Source organism: Moschus berezovskii, chromosome 1, assembly GCF_049115385.1.
Source record: "Moschus berezovskii isolate FMDL1 chromosome 1, NW_MosBer_1.0, whole genome shotgun sequence".
NCBI lineage: Eukaryota > Metazoa > Chordata > Mammalia > Artiodactyla > Moschidae > Moschus > Moschus berezovskii.
In genome coordinates this window covers 92,230,349-92,247,948 of record NC_142460.1, presented here as the reverse complement: position 1 = coordinate 92,247,948, position 17,600 = coordinate 92,230,349, and the positions used below count along the sequence as shown (strand labels likewise).

The following is a 17,600-nucleotide window of genomic DNA, read 5'->3' as shown; positions in this document are numbered from 1 at the left end:
TCAGAAAGAACCCTGGAGAAGGGAATGGCAACCCACTCCAATATTCTTGCTTGGAGAATCTCACGGACAGAGGAGCCTGGTGGGCTACCACCCAAGGGGTCGCAAAGAGTCAGACACAACTGAGTGATTAACAACACGCACCCTGGCAGGGTCATCCCCTGTACCAACGTGCTTCAAGGTGGAGAAGGAACTTTTGAAGACTGTGAGCCTTATGGGAACTCACTTGGTGCCCACTTGGGGTCTCTTTCCTCAGTCTTGAAGTGGTGTGTGTTGATGTCTCAGCGTTTCCCTCCTCCCCCCAAACCCCAAAGGGGTGAGGGTGCCTTGAGCTCAGCCCTAAATAGCTGGTGCTGAGGAGTCAGTGGATGCTTCACATGCCATCATAATGAGAGGGTGTGCATGTGGCACCTTGGGGCCCTCCGGGCTGGAGGGAGAGGAAGAACCTCTGCAGTGGGCCTTCCTCCATTGGCAGTGTCCTCATCTTGGCACTGGGGAGACTGCCCATTGGACTCGTGTTGGAGCAGCTCCTCCAGCAGGGAGTGTGGGTACTTGCACTCTTCTGAAGCCAGAGAGGTCAGCCCCAGTACTCTCCCCGGCCCTGAAGGCTGAGCTCCCTGGCGCTGGGCCAGCACAGTCTTGGGGAGGGATGGGGGAGGGACGGCGGCGGGGAGAAGTCAAGGCCGAGAGCCGGAGGCGGGGGCTGCGGTGGCCTGCGGTCTCCTTCCCAGTGCGGATGCCGGGGGCGTGGCTTCCATAGCCGGCGAGGAGTGGGCTGGGCAGGTTAGCTCGGAGTGCGGAGCGGCAGTGCGGAGCCGCGGCGGTGCATTGCGGAGCCTGCCAGGTGGGCGCATTCTTGGAGCAAGGTAGAAGCTGGGCTGGAAGGAGAGGTTTCAGGCCCCACGGTCTAGAGGGAGGGGTCTCGGGTTGAGTCAGGATAGGGGCTCTTGCATGGACCCCCTTTCTTATCATGGAGTATGGGGGCCCTTGAATTCCCAGAACCAGATCCCTGGAGGCGGCCAGCTGGCTGAGGGGAGCTGTGGGTCTGTGGTCAGTAAAGGTGCGGACCCACACCTGGCTCTCTGGGTCGGGGCGGGAGGGCAGCTGGTGGCGCTGCTCTGCGGAGAGGTGGCTCCTTGGAATGGAGGCTGGGCTCGGGATTGGGGGAAGGGCAGCCGCAGGCACAGCAGGAGAGGCCGCTAAGCAACCCGCTCTGCTCGGGCTGCAGGTGGCAGATGTGGGGCGCATGTGGCGCAGAGGACCCGGCCTTTCCCTGGCCGAGGCGCTATAACGGCCCCTGCCCTCCTTCTGAAGCATGCTGGAGGCCCGGCCCCTCAGGACGCAGGGCAGTGACGCTGCCGGTGCGCTGGAGCGGCGGGGGGCTGCGGGAGGGCTCTGCTCCCCTCTCTGGCCCGAAAGCCAGGAGTTTGGATTTCATGGGGGAGAAATCTGCATATCAGCGCCTGACTGGGGCCGAGGAGGAACCGCAGGTAAAGGGGCAGCCAGGTAGCCGGACCCCGTCGTCTGCTGGTGAGCTGAGGACAGCCTGTCGGGAGTGAGGGGTATCTATGCTTCTGGGCCCCAGGACAGATCCTGGGGGCTAGGAGGCTCGGTGAAGAAGGGTGGTGTATTTGTGTAGGGGGTAGGATGGGGAAAGTCAGTCAGTAGTGATGAATTCGTTTGCTGACATCTGCTTCAGTGTCTCTGAGTCCTTAGGACCCAATTAAGCTGCCTTTTGGGCTTGCCTTAGTGCTGCATGGGAGCACTGGAAGCACTGCCAGGATATGGGTTTAGTCTTTCACGGACGCAGAGTCGGTGTGCCTGGGCATTCTCTCTTACTGGCTTTATGAATCTGCATATTAAGCCAAATGTCCCTGTTTGCTTTGGAAACTATGATCAGGGTGTTTATGGGTCTGCCTCCCTTACCCTTGGAGATCAAACACTTTCTCTCTTGGCCAATAGAGGGCAGTCACTGACAGGACAAAGCTGGGGAAGAAGGGTGCTGTTTTCCAAGGCTGGGAGAAAGGAGTCCAGAGCTGGTCTGAGCTCTGACCCCTGACCACGCTTTGCTTTTCTTCACAGTCTCCTACAGCTGGATTGCTGAGCAAGCTGTTGAGGTTTGTTCTTACGTGACGTGCAAGGGGAGAATCAGGTCTGGGGTTCCAGTGAGTTTGGGACACATCTTTCTGGGCGCTTGTAATTTTCAATTCGGCCCTTCCAATCCAGCAGTTCCCCCAACTTTTGACAGAGGGAGTGATCCTGCTTAAATTGTCCCCTTTAAGTCAGGTGTCTGGGTCTCCTTCAGAGTGGTGCTTGGTGGGAGGTAGGTAATAGGTTTCTCTGTGCTGTGGGCATTGTGTGCCAGAGTTTAGGGGAAAGTTAGCTCTAGTGTGACCGCGACCTGACCTCGTCTTGTCCGTTAGCTGTGATTCCATTCTAAGACTGGTGATCCACTAGGACCTAGGAGAGACTGCACCTGGCTGGCATCAGAAGTGTTGGGTGGTGGGGATGAGAGGGGGATGGGAAAGAGGGACTGATTGCTGGGGGTGTCCCATTTCCCCCCCCCACCCCCCCGCCTTGGGTCAGATCAGGAAACGTCTGTCCCTTCCAGCACCTCCTTGCCGGGAAGGTCAAGCACTGAGAGAGAGGCCCTAGAAAGAGCCTAGGATGCTGACTCCCCAAAACTCTCACCCCAGCTGCCTATTCCACCAGCCAGCTGGGGCTCCCAGAGCTGGTGGCCAGCTGGAGAGGGACAAGAGAGCAGTGTGCAAGAAACAGGGGCTCCTGGGCATGGCTGAGGGTGGGGGCTGAGGGAGCCTGAGAGAACTTCCTGCAGCTGTCAGGTGTGTCTGGGGGCTGTAGTCAGGGGGGTGTAGGAGCAGCTGGCGCCCTTGAGGAGGGCCAGAGGGATCAATTGTCAGCTCTAGGAACGAGGGGAGCCTGGGGGGGTTGATGGAGTGACGCAGTTCCCTCTAGCTGGGGCTGTTGTCCCTGTATGTAGGTGCTGTTCAGGAGACATCTTATAGTCTGGAATCCTATAGTTTTGGGGTGGTGCCATCACAGGGTTTAGGGGATTATTTGTTTGTTTTGAGGGGGCTTTGGATCTTGGCCAGCTGGTCTGGGGAGGAGGCATCCTGGGTGATGTGCTTAGCAGACAAGGGAACCCCAGGGGAGGGGGTGGAGACTCCTCACCGTCCTCACCCCCACCCACCCTTGGCTGGACTGCCCCACTCTGGCAGGCTGCCAGACTCCTATTTCCGTCGGGCACCAGGGTAACAGGGCCACATTAGGGCCTGAGCCAGGAGACGCCCAGCCAAGGCTGGGGCTGAGAGATGGGGGAGGGTCTCTGAAGGGTCTGCATGCAAGGTCCAGGATTGACTTTCTGGTGTCCAGGCCCCCTCACTAGCCCTCAGAGCCCCCACACAAGCACATATGGGGGCTTCTTTGTATATTGCTGCTTGATTGACATGGCCCCCACCCTAAAATCCCAGGAGTTGTCTGCTACTGTGGGGGCTGGGGTGGAAGCCAGAGACAGGGGGCCTTGTGTATGTGGAGGTGGGGGGGCAGCGCGGGTGGCTGGGAGGAAGAGTCCCCCCATTCCCGCCGCCTTCTTGGCAGTGATTCAGAAAGGTCCTTTTTCAGCCAGTGTCAGAGCTGCTCAGCTGGGGAGGGAGGGAGGCGGAGGGAGGGCGGGCAGTCGGGTGGGGGAGCCTGGGAGTAGGGCTGAGCTGTGACCACTGCACTGGAGAGAAGAGAGAGACAGGACAGAGGACCCAGGCTGCAGCCACCCCAGAGAAGAGCTAACTTGCTCCTGCCAGGCTGGCCAGCTGTGGAAGCAGCTGTAGAATAGAGCAAAGGGGACCACCCTATTTTTCTACCGTATTCACCACTCCTGGTGTGGGCTCTGGGGGCCTCTGGGGCAGACCTCTGGCCAACCAACCTCCCTTCTGGGCAATACCTGCAGTTCAGGAGCTGAGACCACTGGCCCCCCCCATCCCCCACTTCTCGGGCCAGAGCCCTGGTGATCTGGTCAGGGTGGGTACGGCTCCGTGGAGATGCCAGCAGCTCGTCGGTTCCCGGGCCTCGAGCTCTCGTTCCCTCTTCTAGCCAGACTCCGGCGGAGACTGTACACAGTGAGTGGGGGGCCGGGGGCGGCAGTGGACAGCCGGGACTGACTCAGCTCGTCAGAGCCAGCCCTGTGCTGAGGGCCGGCGAGCAGGACGGGGCGGGCTCGACAGGGGCTCAGGGCCTCTCTGCTCCGGCGGCTGCATTCTTGGTGACGAGTGTGTCAGAATAGTGTTGTGTGGGAAGTGAGTGTGCCAGCCACGAGAGCTACACGTGTCAGACACAGGTGTGTGGACTGGGCTGTGCTGGGGGAAGCAAAGACATGGGCTGGTAGAGACAGGGCTGGACCCTGGCTGCGTTCTTCTTTTCCCTGGGATCCCAGTGTTCTCTCCCGTCTTCCCACACATGATCCCCTACGCAGAGCAGCCCTGGGGGAGCAGGGAGATTTGTTAGCTGGTGTTTCAGGAAAAAGGAACAGGCCAGACTGTGCTTTCTCAGAGACTTCTTCAGGGGAGGGGCTCCTGGGTCTCCCCCAGCCCTGACCACACAGGGCAGTTCTTTGAGCTGTTCTCAGGAGTGGCTGCCTCCTACCCCCAGGAGCGTAGGGTTGAGGGGCTTGAGCACTGGGACTTGGGGGCTGGGGAGAACGCAGTGGGGATCTTCAGACTACCTGCTCTGGTGGCCAGCCTCATCTTAGGCTGAGCCGTGTAGGGGGTGGGATCACTCTGCTCCAGGGACCAGGTAGTGATGATGGAGGCGTGAGCTGGCCCCGTCTGATCACTCCACAGAGAGACACTGCCTGGGTTAGTGATTTTCACAGGGGTCCTTGGGGGCTTTCTTCTGGAAAGAAGTGGTGCCCTGCTCTCAAGTCCATACCCCCTTGTTTGTAATGGATGGCTTTGTTGAGATTAAATGAGTTAATCAGCCAAGTGCTTAGAACTGTGCCCAGCATCTGATTAACTGTAGTTGAAGTATTAGTTATTTTTATTTTTCTTAAATAAAATTAATAGAGATACAGCCTGTTTATTCTGTGTATATGTGCATGCGCCTATGTGTGTAGTCAGTCAACATAATGCCTCCTGTAATATAAAGGAAAACTGAAAGGAAATCGGTTGTAACATCTCATATATTCTAATATGTGAGTGCAGTGGGACAATTATGAAGCAGTCAGATGCTCAGACCGCAGGTAGAACCAACATGGAGGCAAAGATGTGGTCAGGCAGTGCTGGTCAGGCAGTGCTGACTGAGAGGAGACATTTGAAATAGTAAGGATGGGCTGTCTTCTGTGGCCGCTTTCTGAATGGTGGACGACTTCTCAGCTCCGAACAAAGCAAAAGGCCAGTTTCTCCTCAGTTTACACAGCAGTTCCATTCTAGGAAAATTCAGTCTATATTAAAATTGCAAAAATACTTTTCTTGTTCGTGTGTAAAATGGAACTTGGTTCTCTGTTCAGAGGATTATAAATAAGCTTTTCACCTGCATAAATTAGGTTGTCTGGGATTTGGGACAGTATGAGAATCCCAGCCACCCACTCACTGTCAGTAGCAGTCCCCAGCATATTGACAGGCAGACATGTTCTCTAGGGGGCTACCCAGCCCTCCTGAGAACCATGCAGGTAAACGGGTAGGGCTTAAAGTTTGGAAACCCCCTTCTGGCCGCCGCCTTGGTGAAGGAGCCAGGGTTTGAACTGAGAGCGTCTCATTTCTGTCCGTGGCTCTTTGTACTGCCTGGGGCTGCCTGGGAAAGTCTGAGCTCCTGGCATTGGGCTGGCAGCTCCGCTGGGAACTGTGGGGGCAGGAGGCTCACCCTAGGCCCGGGCTGTGAGCGGCTGCTTTCCCAGCGCGACCTGGGAGGAGAGCTGGGGGGACAAGGCTGCCTCCCAGTACGGAGGAGGGGGTCTCGGAGCAGCTGGCCTTTTCCCTGGTGCCTGTCTTCTTCAGCGGGGGTTGAACATAGGTCAGGGGTGGGCCAAACCCTCAGCTCTGAGGGGGTCTTACTCAGACCAGGATGGATTTGGTGTCGGATGAGTCAGGCTGTCTAGCTTTGAGGGTGCCACTGGCCTCATTCTCTGGGCCCCAGGGAGTGTAGGTCACAGCCCACTCCCTGGTGGCCCCGTGTCTGACCGTGACCTGCACATAGTTTTGTTTGGCCAGCACAGTGTACACACGTGCTTGCGTGTGTATATTTCAAACTTGAATTAGTTGACATAGTTCAAAAGTCAGGAGAAAGATCTAATGTCAAGTGTAAACAAGGAACAGAATGGTGTGGGTAATGGGTGAGTATGTGTGTGTGGGGAAAACAAGTCTGGAAGAATGGTGAAAGCCATTAACGCAGCTGACTTTGGAAAAGGGGGTGAGGTGGCCATGCAGCAGGCGGGGATGAGACTTTATTATGGCTTCTGTGTGCCTTTTGGTGTTTTACATGTACCTATATTACCTTTTCAAAAACTTTATTTTAAAGATATTTATTTGGCTATGTCGAGTCTTAGTTGCTGCACATGGGGTTTTCGTTGCAGTGCACAGGCTTCTCTCTAGTTATGGCTTAGCTGCCCTGCGGCATGTGGGATCTTAGTTCCCTGATCAGGATTCGACCCCGAGTCCCCTGCCTTGGAAGGTGGATTCTTAACCACTAGACCACTGGCAAAGTCCCTCAAATTTTTTTTAATGGTGAGATTTCACACATAGATTCCGATTTCCAGTATTTCTTTTAAAAATTGAAAAGCTTTGAAACCACTGGGCCACAATCTGTCGTGACAACTGTTGACTGTGGCTGAGCCACGCTGCCTCCCTGGGCTGCAGCTGCGAGCCTGCCCCGGCCTCTACCCACTTTCCCTCTGACCTCCTGTGGTTCTGCATGGTGCCTGGGGAGTGGTTTTGGGACCAGAGGAGAGGCTCCTACAGTGTCAGGCATTGGGAGGAACATGGTAGAGCTCATCTAGTCCCTGTGAGGTCCCTCAGATCCACAGAGCTCATGGATGGGTCTCCAGGGACACTGCACCCCTCCCCCAAACTTTTTAAATTAGAACATTATGAATAAGAATGTATGTATTTTCCTGGAGACACAATCAGTATTTTCATCAGATTCTTACAGAGCTTGTGATGCCAGGAGAGTCGAAGAGCCGGTGGGGAAACAGAGGACGGAGTTTGATCTCAGGTCACTCGACCACAGGTGACAGATTTAGGGAGTAGGACCCTGACTCCAGGGCCTGGGCCATGTCCCAGGTACCCTGATTCTACCCCTGTTGCCATAGGAAACAGGACGTGGCTGCAGGCTCTTACGACGTGCAGCTGTTTTGGGGAGCAGGACGGGGGTTTGAGTCCTTCCCTGCAGCACACAGTAGGATGTGGGTGAGCCCAGGGCAGTAGCAGGGCCACATGTTACCTCCCTTCCTTCTGCAGTCCCTGCAGCTCTTCTGTTCCCACAGAGGCTGGGGAGCAGCAGCATGCAGCCGGAGGAGGGCACGGGCTGGCTGCTAGAGCTGCTGTCCGAGGTGCAACTACAGCAGTATTTCCTGCGGCTCCGCGACGACCTCAACGTCACCCGCCTGTCGCACTTTGAGTATGTCAAGAACGAGGACCTGGAGAAGATTGGCATGGGCCGGCCTGGTAGGTGGGGGCGCTGGCCTGTCATTGTCGCCTCCCGGACCAGTTACCTTGTCTGTCCTCAGAACTGCCAGTCTCGTGGAAGAGCCCTCCCTGCTTTGTTCTCAGGCAGAGCTGAGAGCTCTCACTCCCTGTCCAAGATCCCAGGCGGGGCAGAGGAGTATCAGTAGATGCTGTGCACGATGAGTGTGCAGTTGTGAAGGTGAATTGCAGTTGGAGGGGTCTGACTTAAATTTCCAGCTACTCAGGATTAACTGCACACTGTGTTTTGTTTGTGCAGACATATGTAGGCTGTATTTCTTCCATCTCCTTCTACATTTGTAAATACAGAGTTGAGTCTGTGCTGAACACCCGGAGGGCTAGTGTCTGGACGTCTGTGGAGAAGGAAAGATAAAAACCCTCAGATGGCTTGCTGCCTTTCTCCTGATCTTTCCCTTTCTCTCGTCTCTCCTACAAAGATCTGTTCTATAGGCTAACTTCCACCCCGCCCCCATGTGTTTATCCTAAAAGTACTGACTGTAGCTTCTAGAAGTCATGGTGTTCCTTGTAGACTGTTAGCAACTTTTTAGTGCATTCAGCCTAAAATAGCTAAATAAGTGATAATGTGCGAATTTAGATACTGACTTACGCTGCTTGTAGCCTAGAGAACTGATAGTTAATGCCAGTAACATAATACAGTTTTATGGGAGAAAAACTCAAAGTTGAAGAAATTCTATCCATTACCTTAACTATTTTTTCTTGAGAGTTGACATAGAGTACTACTGTTCAATTTTGGTGGTTAAACACCTCCGTCCACTTCGAGAAGAATTGCCTGGAAGTGGGATGCAGCGCCCATCTGGTTAATGGCGGCCGGCCCCTGGTTGGTGGGGATGGCTTGTTCCCTTGGCGTCACTGCACCGCGCAGTGTCTAGTGGTGGCCTCCCCGCAGGGGGACTGAGGAAGCAGCCTCTGGGGGTGTGAGCAGTGCCTTAACAGCATGGGTTCCCCTTCCCCCCTGCCCCGAAGGCCAGCGGCGACTGTGGGAGGCCGTGAAGAGGAGGAAGGCCATGTGCAAACGCAAGTCCTGGATGAGCAAGGTGGGTGAACAGGGAGGGAGATGGGAGTGGGGGTTCATCGGGGCACATTCCCCCACTCCCCGCGGTATAATCTCACACTTTGTACAGACCTCCTCCTCCGGGGTCTTATCAGGCAGGGTACTTGTAGAGCTGCCTGGCTAAGTGTCTGTCTCCGCTGGAGACGGTGCTGAGTGGCCTGTGCGCAGCCTTGGCTCCACGTCCCCTCCCGCTGGGCGGTGGTGCCGGGCATGGAACAGGCGCTTGTTGACAAGTGCACTGTAGCTTGAGCCCTTGCGCTGAGGGTTGGGGCAGGTGTCCAGTGTGGGGTGGTGGGACTGTCTAGACCCAGGATGGCTTTGCTTCCCTCCTCTCCCATCTTCCTAGTCTGTGGAGGGTTTCTCTGGTCCACTGGCCCCCCTGACAGCTTCCTTCCCCAAGGCCTGCCCCACCCCCCTTGCTCTAATTTGGGTCTGTGGAGTGGTGAGTCCCAGGTCTGACTCAGTGGAACTTTGCCCATTGTCTGGAAGACAATGTGAGAGGAAATGAACCAGCCGGGCCTTCCCGCCCCACTTCTGGCCTCAGGGCTGGGTTGGGGGTGGGCAGTACCAAACAGCTGGACCTGGGATTGGGCAGCAGAGACTTCCTGGCTGTGATCTGGCGAAGGGGCTGTCTCTTGGGATCCTGTGGCCTTTTCTGGGGACACTGTCCTGGTCCCTTGCCCAGGTTTTCAGGAAGGATGAGTGTGTTGGGGCGGGTGAAGGCAGGAGAGAAGAGTTGTGTGGTGTGCAGGACTCAGGGGTCTTGGATCTACCTCCGACTCACTGGAGGTCCCTGGGCCAGTCAGTTGACCTCTCCAGATTTGAGACTGTGGTCAGTGCTAGCCACACTGCCCAGCTCACCTCAGAGCCTTGGGGAGGATCCATTGAGAAAAAGGTTGTGAAGGGCCTTGTCAGCTGAACGTGGCTTGCAAATGGAAGAGATTCCAGTTGCTGGGAGGAAAGATGGAGCAGTGGTCAGAAGAGACCCTCAGATTGGAGACCCCTTCACCTTGTAAGACAGGACTCTGCCAGCCTTGGGGGCAGGTGCCCAGCTGAGCAGAGTGTGCCACCTCAAGGGCTTTACATGCCCTGGTAGAGTGGCCATGTCAAACTGACAAAGCCGCTCTGACCCTCAGGGCTTTCCTCCTGTTCCCTGACCTTTGGCCTCTTCCCTCCCAAGCTCAGGCTACGAAGTCCCTCCAACCTTCCTTCTTTCTGAGCTCTCAGCTCTGGGCCTCTCTCCAGAAGCCCAGCTGTCTTTCTAGGCCCTTCCCCAGCAAGGCCTTGCTTCATCTTCACCCCCTCTCCCTGCTCCCCCCAACCCCATTACACACACACACACACACAGACACTCACTCACTCTCTCACGGTCCAACCTCAGGCTCAAATTATCCTCTCTCCTGGCAGGATGAAGGGCAGGCGACTCCCTGGGGAGGGTGGAGACAGACAGCGCCAAATGGGCAACCCAGAGAAGGGGCCAGTGCTAAAAATGGACGGGAGGTGTTTGTGAAGGCCCCTGAGGCTAAAGCCCATCTGCTTGGGTGAGGGGCTGGAGTCTGTGCTGGGCAGGGGTGCAGAGAGGGACAGGTAGGGTGGAGGGGGGTACCTGGAGTGGCTTTGGGCTGTCCCTGACCCCACAGCTGGGTGTGGAGCCACAGCAGCAACGGGCTACACTCCTGTAGTCCATTCCTGGCACATGTCCTGAGGCCACCCTGAGGCCGTGGGCTTCCATTTGGTGGTGTGGTCAGGAGGGGACATGGGCCTCCAGCCAGGCTGCCCCCTGGAAGTTTGGCAAAGCTGTGTGGAGGTCTCCATCTGTATGGAGGCCTCACCGAGGACCAAGGGGGGCAGGATGGAATGACTGGCCCTGGACCTCAGGGTTCCGTCTGGCCCCCGACTGCCTTCAAACAGGTGTTCAGTGGAAAGCGGCTGGAGGCTGAGTTCCCCCCTCATCACTCTCAGAGCACCTTCCGGAAGACCTCACCCACCCTGGGGGGCTCTGCCGGGGAGGGGTCCCTGCAGAGTCTCACCTGCCTCATTGGGGAGAAGGACCTGCATCTCTTCGAGAAGCTGGGAGATGGCTCCTTTGGTGTGGTGCGCAGGGGTGAATGGGACGCCCCCTCGGGGAAGACGGTGAGCTCCCTGGGTCCTTGGGGGTGTGGCGGAGGGGCAGAGGCCCTGCTCTGCCCTCCGAGGTGGATTGGTCTCCTCTGCTCGGATGTGAAGGGGGCTGGGCACAGGTCCAGAGTGGCTCGCCCTGGAGTCCATGCTCAGGGTTACCTCTACACATGGGTTTCTTTTTCAGTTATAAAACTGTTTTACTTATCATAAAAATTTGGAAACTCTTTTAAAAATAAAAATTAAAAATAAATAAAAAATAAATAAAAATTTAAAAATACCTGTTTCCCACCACTCAGAGGAAGCCGAGTTAGTGTTTCTACCTGTCTCCCTCCTCAGGCATTTTGTTGAATTTCTTCAAGATACAAATTTCAAACACAGCTTTTTAACTCTTGCCCTTCTGTCTTAGTATTGTATCGTTAAAAATTTCCCCAGAGGGATAGATAGTATGTATGCAGTAAAGCACACAGTTTTTGAGCGTATAGCTCAGTGAATTTTCACATATGCATGGGCCTGTGTGACCACTGCCCAGATCACGGTATGGGGCATCTCTCTCACCCCGGGAGGCTCCTGCATGCCTCTTCCGCTGGGTGTCCTCTTCCTTCAAGAGAAAGCCACTAGTCTGACTCCTGTCACCGTAGCTTAGTTTTATGGCATTATATTTAAAGTATTTACTTTCTACACCGAAAATATTTTTCATTATAATATTTTAATATTCTGTCATCATACCAGTCATCTCTTTCCTTAGGGTTGCCACTTAACCTGGGCATTCCCTCAGGAAGGGGAGGCCCAGCTCACGGCCTTTGAACACCAGCCAGCTACCCTCCCGCTGCCAGGCCACAGGTGCCGGGATGGGCTCACCCGCCCAGAGGAGCAGAGCTAAGGCGGGAGGCGGAGCAAGCTGGCCCGGTGGGTGGGGACTGGGGTCTGTCCTGACTCCCCGCAATCCCCTGCTCTGGCCAGGTGAGTGTGGCTGTGAAGTGCCTGAAGCCCGACGTGCTGAGCCAGCCGGAGGCCATGGACGACTTCATCCGGGAGGTCAACGCCATGCACTCGCTTGACCACCGAAACCTGATTCGCCTCTACGGGGTTGTGCTCACGCCGCCCATGAAGATGGTGCGGACCGGGGGCAGAAGGGGGCCGGGGACAGGGAGCGGCCTGCTTTGGTCCCCCAGCCCCATGTCGCAGAGGGGTTCCCAGGCCTGCCCTGCTGACTGTGCAGCCAGACCTCTCTTCCCTCTCCGGATTTTGCTTGTGTTCTCTGGCAAAGAGTTGCACCTATGGGCAGGCCTGGCCCCGGAGTTTAGTTTTTGGCATTGCTAACCTGAGCCCCTTTGGGTGGCTTCTTTGGGCTTCCCATGTTCCCTGGAGGGCAAGGTCCCTGGAGGACAGGTCAGGAAGGAGCATGTCAGTGGCAGGCCTTAAGGGGAGGGGCAGGGCTCGGCCACGCTTATTATTCCTCCTTCCCTCCTCTCTCGTGGCCTCAGGTGACAGAGCTGGCACCTCTGGGATCATTGTTGGACCGGCTACGCAAGCACCAGGGCCACTTCCTGCTGGGTACCCTGAGCCGCTACGCTGTGCAGGTGGCTGAGGGCATGGGCTACCTGGAGGCCAAGCGCTTCATTCACCGGGACCTGGCCGCTCGAAATCTGCTGTTGGCCACCCGTGACCTGGTCAAGATCGGGGACTTTGGGCTGATGCGAGCGCTGCCCCAGAATGATGACCACTACGTCATGCAGGAACATCGCAAGGTGCCCTTTGCCTGGTGAGGGGCAGGCGCTGCTGGCTCCCAGGCCCTGGACCCCTCCCCGCCCTAGTCCCTACACACCCAGGCCTCGGAGCTTCCAGGGCCTTCTGTACCTCCACTGGGCATTATGTTTTCTGGGCCTGGCTTCCCTTCTCGTGTGCCCATCCATTCACTTATCCATCCAGAAATGCTTGAGGGCACCCGTAGCGGCTGCTGGAACACACAGGGCTAAGTGCTGTGGGGATGCGGGAAGGCTTTGGGGAAGACCCAGTATTAAGCTCCTGAAATATCAGAAGTCAGCCAGGCAGAGACTGGCTGGTGTGTTCCAGGCAGAGCTGAGGGTAGGCAGGCAGGGCCTTGTAGACTGATGAGAAACGTTCACCTGCACACTGGGCTGGTACCTGGCCCTGCTCTGGCCCCTGCGTGAGCTTATCCTGCGCTGAGACCGTCATGGGCCTCTGATATCAGAGGCACCTGGAGGAGCGTGGTCTCCTTGCTTTGGGGTGGGAGGAGTTGGTCCAGTTCTGCTTGCCAGAAAACCCTTCTAATCCAGGATATATGGTCACCCTAATTAATTACTGACCTTATATCTAGGATGATCACACATCCTGGATCCTGCCTAATGTAATTAATAGCACCTCCTTTCAGAGTCAGGCACCCTGGTAAATTATAAGGTCACTTTTTTATGCGGCCCTCTTAACCCAACGAAGCAAGAAGACTGTTGTTATTACCATTTCATAGATGAGGAATGTGGGTCTTGGAGATCATGATTTTACCTGGGTCCCTACCCCCCACCCGCCAACCCCCCACCCCCACCTTTGAATGGCTGGGCCAGCTCTCCAGTCCCACAAGACGTCTCTGATTCTCCCCGAGGGCACTTCCTCCTCACTTCCAGTACTGCAGTCCACCCTGGAGTGCTTACCCGTTGCTGGCTTCACTGCAGGGGCATGCTTCTTCCTCGTCCCGGAGGGCGTGTGGGGACGGCTGGGGACGCCACTCTGCCTCTTCCCACCCTTTTTGGTTCTTCTTCAGGCCCTGTCCAGATTTCCCACCCACACCTTCCTGCTGAAATGGCCTAAATCCTAGGATCCTGCCCCAAATCTGGAAATTGTCATCCTCCCACCACAATTAGAAAACAGCCTGGGATCTTATCCCTGCCCCCCTTTTGCCCCTCCTGGAGCCTCAGACCCTCCTTCTTGCTTCCCGGTGGGAATGTCCCCCTCTTCCTGCTACAGGCTGCCTGTGGACGAAAGACTGAGCAGAGACAGTTGGGTCCATGACTGTGCACCCCATAGTCTGGAAGGCCTGCCCTGTCCACACTGTGCCCCCAGCGCCTACTGTGTGCCTGGGCTCTCAGGGCAACAGCATGCTTCTGCAGGAGCATTTGGGGTCCACTGAGGCTGCTGCAGGGGCGAGGGTTCTCTGAGAGACCTTCTGTTTGACCCCGCCTCTGCCAGGTGTGCCCCAGAGAGCCTGAAGACACGCACCTTCTCCCACGCCAGCGACACCTGGATGTTTGGGGTCACGCTGTGGGAGATGTTCACCTACGGCCAGGAGCCCTGGATTGGCCTCAATGGCAGTCAGGTGAGGGGGCTGGGGTGGTGCTCCCCACCGGGTGGCCGGGGGTTGATTTGATCCCTGGCTCTCTGCCCGGCCCAGTTGGAACTGGCTCTCACCTGTTGGAATCGTCGTGTCCAGTGCCCTGTGTCTGCCCGAACCCCTCAGAGAGCGGAGCAGAGAGCATGGCCCCAGTGGTGAGGAATGGACCAGCCTGGGCTTGCTCGCGGACCTCCTCTGCCACGGCCTTCTCTTTGGAGGCCGCAGACCTGGGGGTCAGGGTCTGAGGCCTGGGGACCAGGCACAGGTCTTCGCGGTGCAGGCTTGGCAGACTGTGGGTCCAGTGGTTCCGTGACTAGGGGACAGGGAAGATAGGGGTGAAGAGCCGGGTGCTCTGCTTGTCCTCAAACTGCCCCACCACCCCCAGATCCTGCATAAGATTGACAAGGAGGGGGAGCGTTTACCCCGGCCGGAGGACTGCCCACAGGACATCTACAATGTCATGGTCCAGTGCTGGGCTCACAAGCCCGAGGACAGACCCACCTTTGTGGCCCTGCGGGACTTCCTGCTAGAGGTGAGGCAGGTCTGCCCATGAGGGCGGGGGTATCTAAGCAGAGGTCAGCTGGGGTGGACAGTGAGCGGTGTCTTCCCCAGGCTCAGCCCACCGACATGCGGGCCCTTCAGGACTTCGAAGAGCCTGACAAACTGCACATCCAGATGAACGACGTCATCACCGTCATCGAGGGGAGGTAGGGAACTTGGGGGCTGCGTCCCCCTGCCTTGAAGGACTCAGCCAGGAGGGGTCTAGGGCCCGAGAGCCCCTCTGCCCCTCGGGCTCTTGTGGCAACACCCCGGATCCTGCAGCGAGATGGAGGGCAGGCCTGGATCCCCTCCTGAGTGTGAGGAGTGAAGTATGCAGGTGGCGAGGCATACGAAGGGCTTTCCCTACCCGGAGCCTCCTTCACCCTTTGCCCGCTAGGCTTCAGCTGAGGCTCCGTGACTCGGGGCCATGCTGCCGCTGTGGATAGGAAGGAGCGTCAGGGCCTAGGGCCCAACTGGGGACTCGGGGGCTCCTTTTACCCTCCCCCACCCACCTCTTCCCCTCCTGCCAGGATAAGGACTCTGGACTCTCACCTGGGCACCCTGCAGTAGCCCAGAGCAGCCCCGCCTCTTCCTGGCAGCCTCTGCCCTCCACTGAGCCCATAGCTCCCTCGGAGGGCTCCTCTTCATCCTCTGCTGGGCCTTTTGTCCCCAGCTGCCCTCTCAGGGTCTCTTTCCTCTCTCCCCCTCACACCTGGCAGCACGTGTCTGCCCAGGCGGCATCCCCTGAGTCATGTCTTCTACTTGCAGCCCCCGCAGTTCAAGCAGGCCTGCCTTGGGGGAGGCCCCACCCACCGCTCACCCCACCCTCTGTTATCTGATCCCCGGGGTGTCTGAGGAACTGATTGGGGTGGGGCAGGCTAGAGGTGCCTTTGGGGTGGGGGCTGAGTGCGGAGGAGCAGGCGAGGAAATCCCCCGCACTGCCATCCCCCACGCCCCAGCTCCTCTGACTCAGAGCTGGGCAGGGCTTCCCACAGAGCCCTTTCTACCTGGACTTCAGGTTTGGGGTTTGGGGCCTTTGGAGAAACTTTGTTCCTCGTGGGTGTTTGTTGAGAAGGGAGCGCTTCTGGGTCTGAATCAGACTGATGGCACAGGCCCCAGAGCCCAGGCTCTCTGTGGAGGAGCGTGTCCTGCACCCCTGTGGCCCCCAGCATCTTCCCTCCAGGCCAGCATTCCAACTTGGCAGTCTGGGGAAGGTTCTGGAAATGGAAAGATGAGGGTGAGGGCCCTCCTGGAGGTGCAGGGCAGAACGTTAGGCCGGAGTCTGAGCCTGCAGCTCTTCCCTCCTCCAGATGCCAGAACCCTGGGCGTGCACCCTCCTCTGCTCTGTAGACCCCAGGCCTTTACTTCCCCTAGGCCCTTGCTCTCAGTGAGGGCCCATGTGCCAGGGCCCAGTGTTCCCCAGGGGGTGACTCAGGGACTTGGTGTGTTTCTGGGGCGTGTGTCTCTGGAGCTGGCACCCTGGGTCACCCCTGGAGCAAGGCGGGGGACAGGAGGCTCAGGGGAGCCGCTCCTCCTGGGAGGCCCTGGTGGGCGGGCCCCGCCCCGCCCTTCCGTCCCGGGCTGCTGGCTCCACTGCCGCGGCCTGCCAGTGTGAGCTCATTGGGCTCTTTGTCCAGGGCCACCAGCCCAACTTGGACCACAGCGCCTGCCGTTGGTCCCTGGAGCTGCTCAGGAGGTGGGAGGTGAGGGCAGGAGGCACGACAGCCGGTGAGGCTTTGGGAGTGGGCCTGTGTGTCGGTGGTACCAGGGCTTGAACTGCCCGCTTGTTTCCTCGGGTCCCGAGTGTGTGTGTTTGGCTGGCTCTGTCTCCATGTCTCCGGGTGGATGGGCTGTCTGATGTGGGTGTCCCTTTGGGTCTGGGTTTGTGCGTGTGGGTCTCAGTCTGTTTCTCCATCCTTCTCCTCCAGCAGCCTGGCTCTCAGCTCTGTCACATCTGTGCTCTTCTGTTAGATTCCTTCTTGCTGAAACGGTCTCCTAGCCACAGTCTGGGAGCACCCTTGCCCCTGACTCTGACCAATTCTTTAGACTCAGTGCTTCTCGAAGTATCAGGCCGTGGACAGAGAGAGGACACCAGGTGTTCTGTGAGCCCAGCTCGCGAGGCTCTGTCTAGACTGAGGGGGACAAGTGAAGACTGCTCTTCTCCAGTGGGTCTTCTTTGGAGGCTAGGATGGCTGACAGAACTCTGATGTTCTGTCTTCACCAACCAGAGAAGGGGAACAGAGGTTTGGGGGAACAGAGGTTTTGAAATCCATTGTGCTGGTCCTTGGCCTGGCTGGTGCCTGGAGCCTCTGCTTCCTCTGGTAGGCGAGGGAGGAGGAAGCGAAGGCTGTGTTGTCCCTCAAGGCCAGGGGCTGCCGGGGACACCCGGAGAGAAGCGTTCAGGTGGTGTTTTGAGCACTGTTTAAGCCACGTTTGTCAACCATCTCTAGGCTACCTAGGCTGGGACTGAGGTTTCCAGGGACTGGTCCCCAGTAGGACTGGGGCAGCCTTCAGTGGTTCCTAACCCAGGCCCTGGTTCCTGGCTGTTGCTTCACATCTTGCCTGTCCCAGGATGCTGTGAGGCCATCCTGCTGGAGATGCTGGTCTGCTTCAGGGACTGTGCCCTCCCGTTGCCATGGAGACTCTGGGCTGAAGGGACGTGTGACCAGAGCAGTCTGGGTGGGAAAGGCTGACCTGGTTCTCCTGGGTTGATGGTGTCTCCATCCCACTGAGCCTTGGAGGGCGGGGGAGGGGACTGGGGGCAGTGGGACGTAGCATTGGCCACCTCGGGAGTTATATTTGACTCTTCCTGGGAGGATGCTACTTCCGTGCTTAGGAT

The 17,600-nt window shown here is 57.4% G+C and overlaps 1 protein-coding gene across 8 annotated transcripts in view; it reads left to right on the top strand.

Moving 5' to 3' along the window:
- TNK2 (tyrosine kinase non receptor 2) overlaps positions 1 to 17,600 on the top strand; it is a 39,189-nt gene that overhangs the window by 13,246 nt on the left and 8,343 nt on the right. For 2 of the 8 annotated variants that reach the window (XM_055400982.2, XM_055401211.2), the window contains exons 1-9: positions 3,715 to 4,130; positions 7,487 to 7,667; positions 8,670 to 8,740; positions 10,669 to 10,890; positions 11,839 to 11,991; positions 12,363 to 12,640; positions 14,080 to 14,206; positions 14,607 to 14,753; positions 14,834 to 14,928. In XM_055400982.2, coding sequence (XP_055256957.2) covers positions 4,053 to 4,130; positions 7,487 to 7,667; positions 8,670 to 8,740; positions 10,669 to 10,890; positions 11,839 to 11,991; positions 12,363 to 12,640; positions 14,080 to 14,206; positions 14,607 to 14,753; positions 14,834 to 14,928 — 1,352 coding nt within the window. In that variant the 5' untranslated portion in view covers positions 3,715 to 4,052. Of the gene's footprint in view, positions 1 to 3,714; positions 4,131 to 7,486; positions 7,668 to 8,669; positions 8,741 to 10,668; positions 10,891 to 11,838; positions 11,992 to 12,362; positions 12,641 to 14,079; positions 14,207 to 14,606; positions 14,754 to 14,833; positions 14,929 to 17,600 lie in introns of those variants that run through there. The other 6 variants (XM_055400650.2, XM_055400406.2, XM_055400816.2 and 3 more) reach the window with 4 other exon arrangements.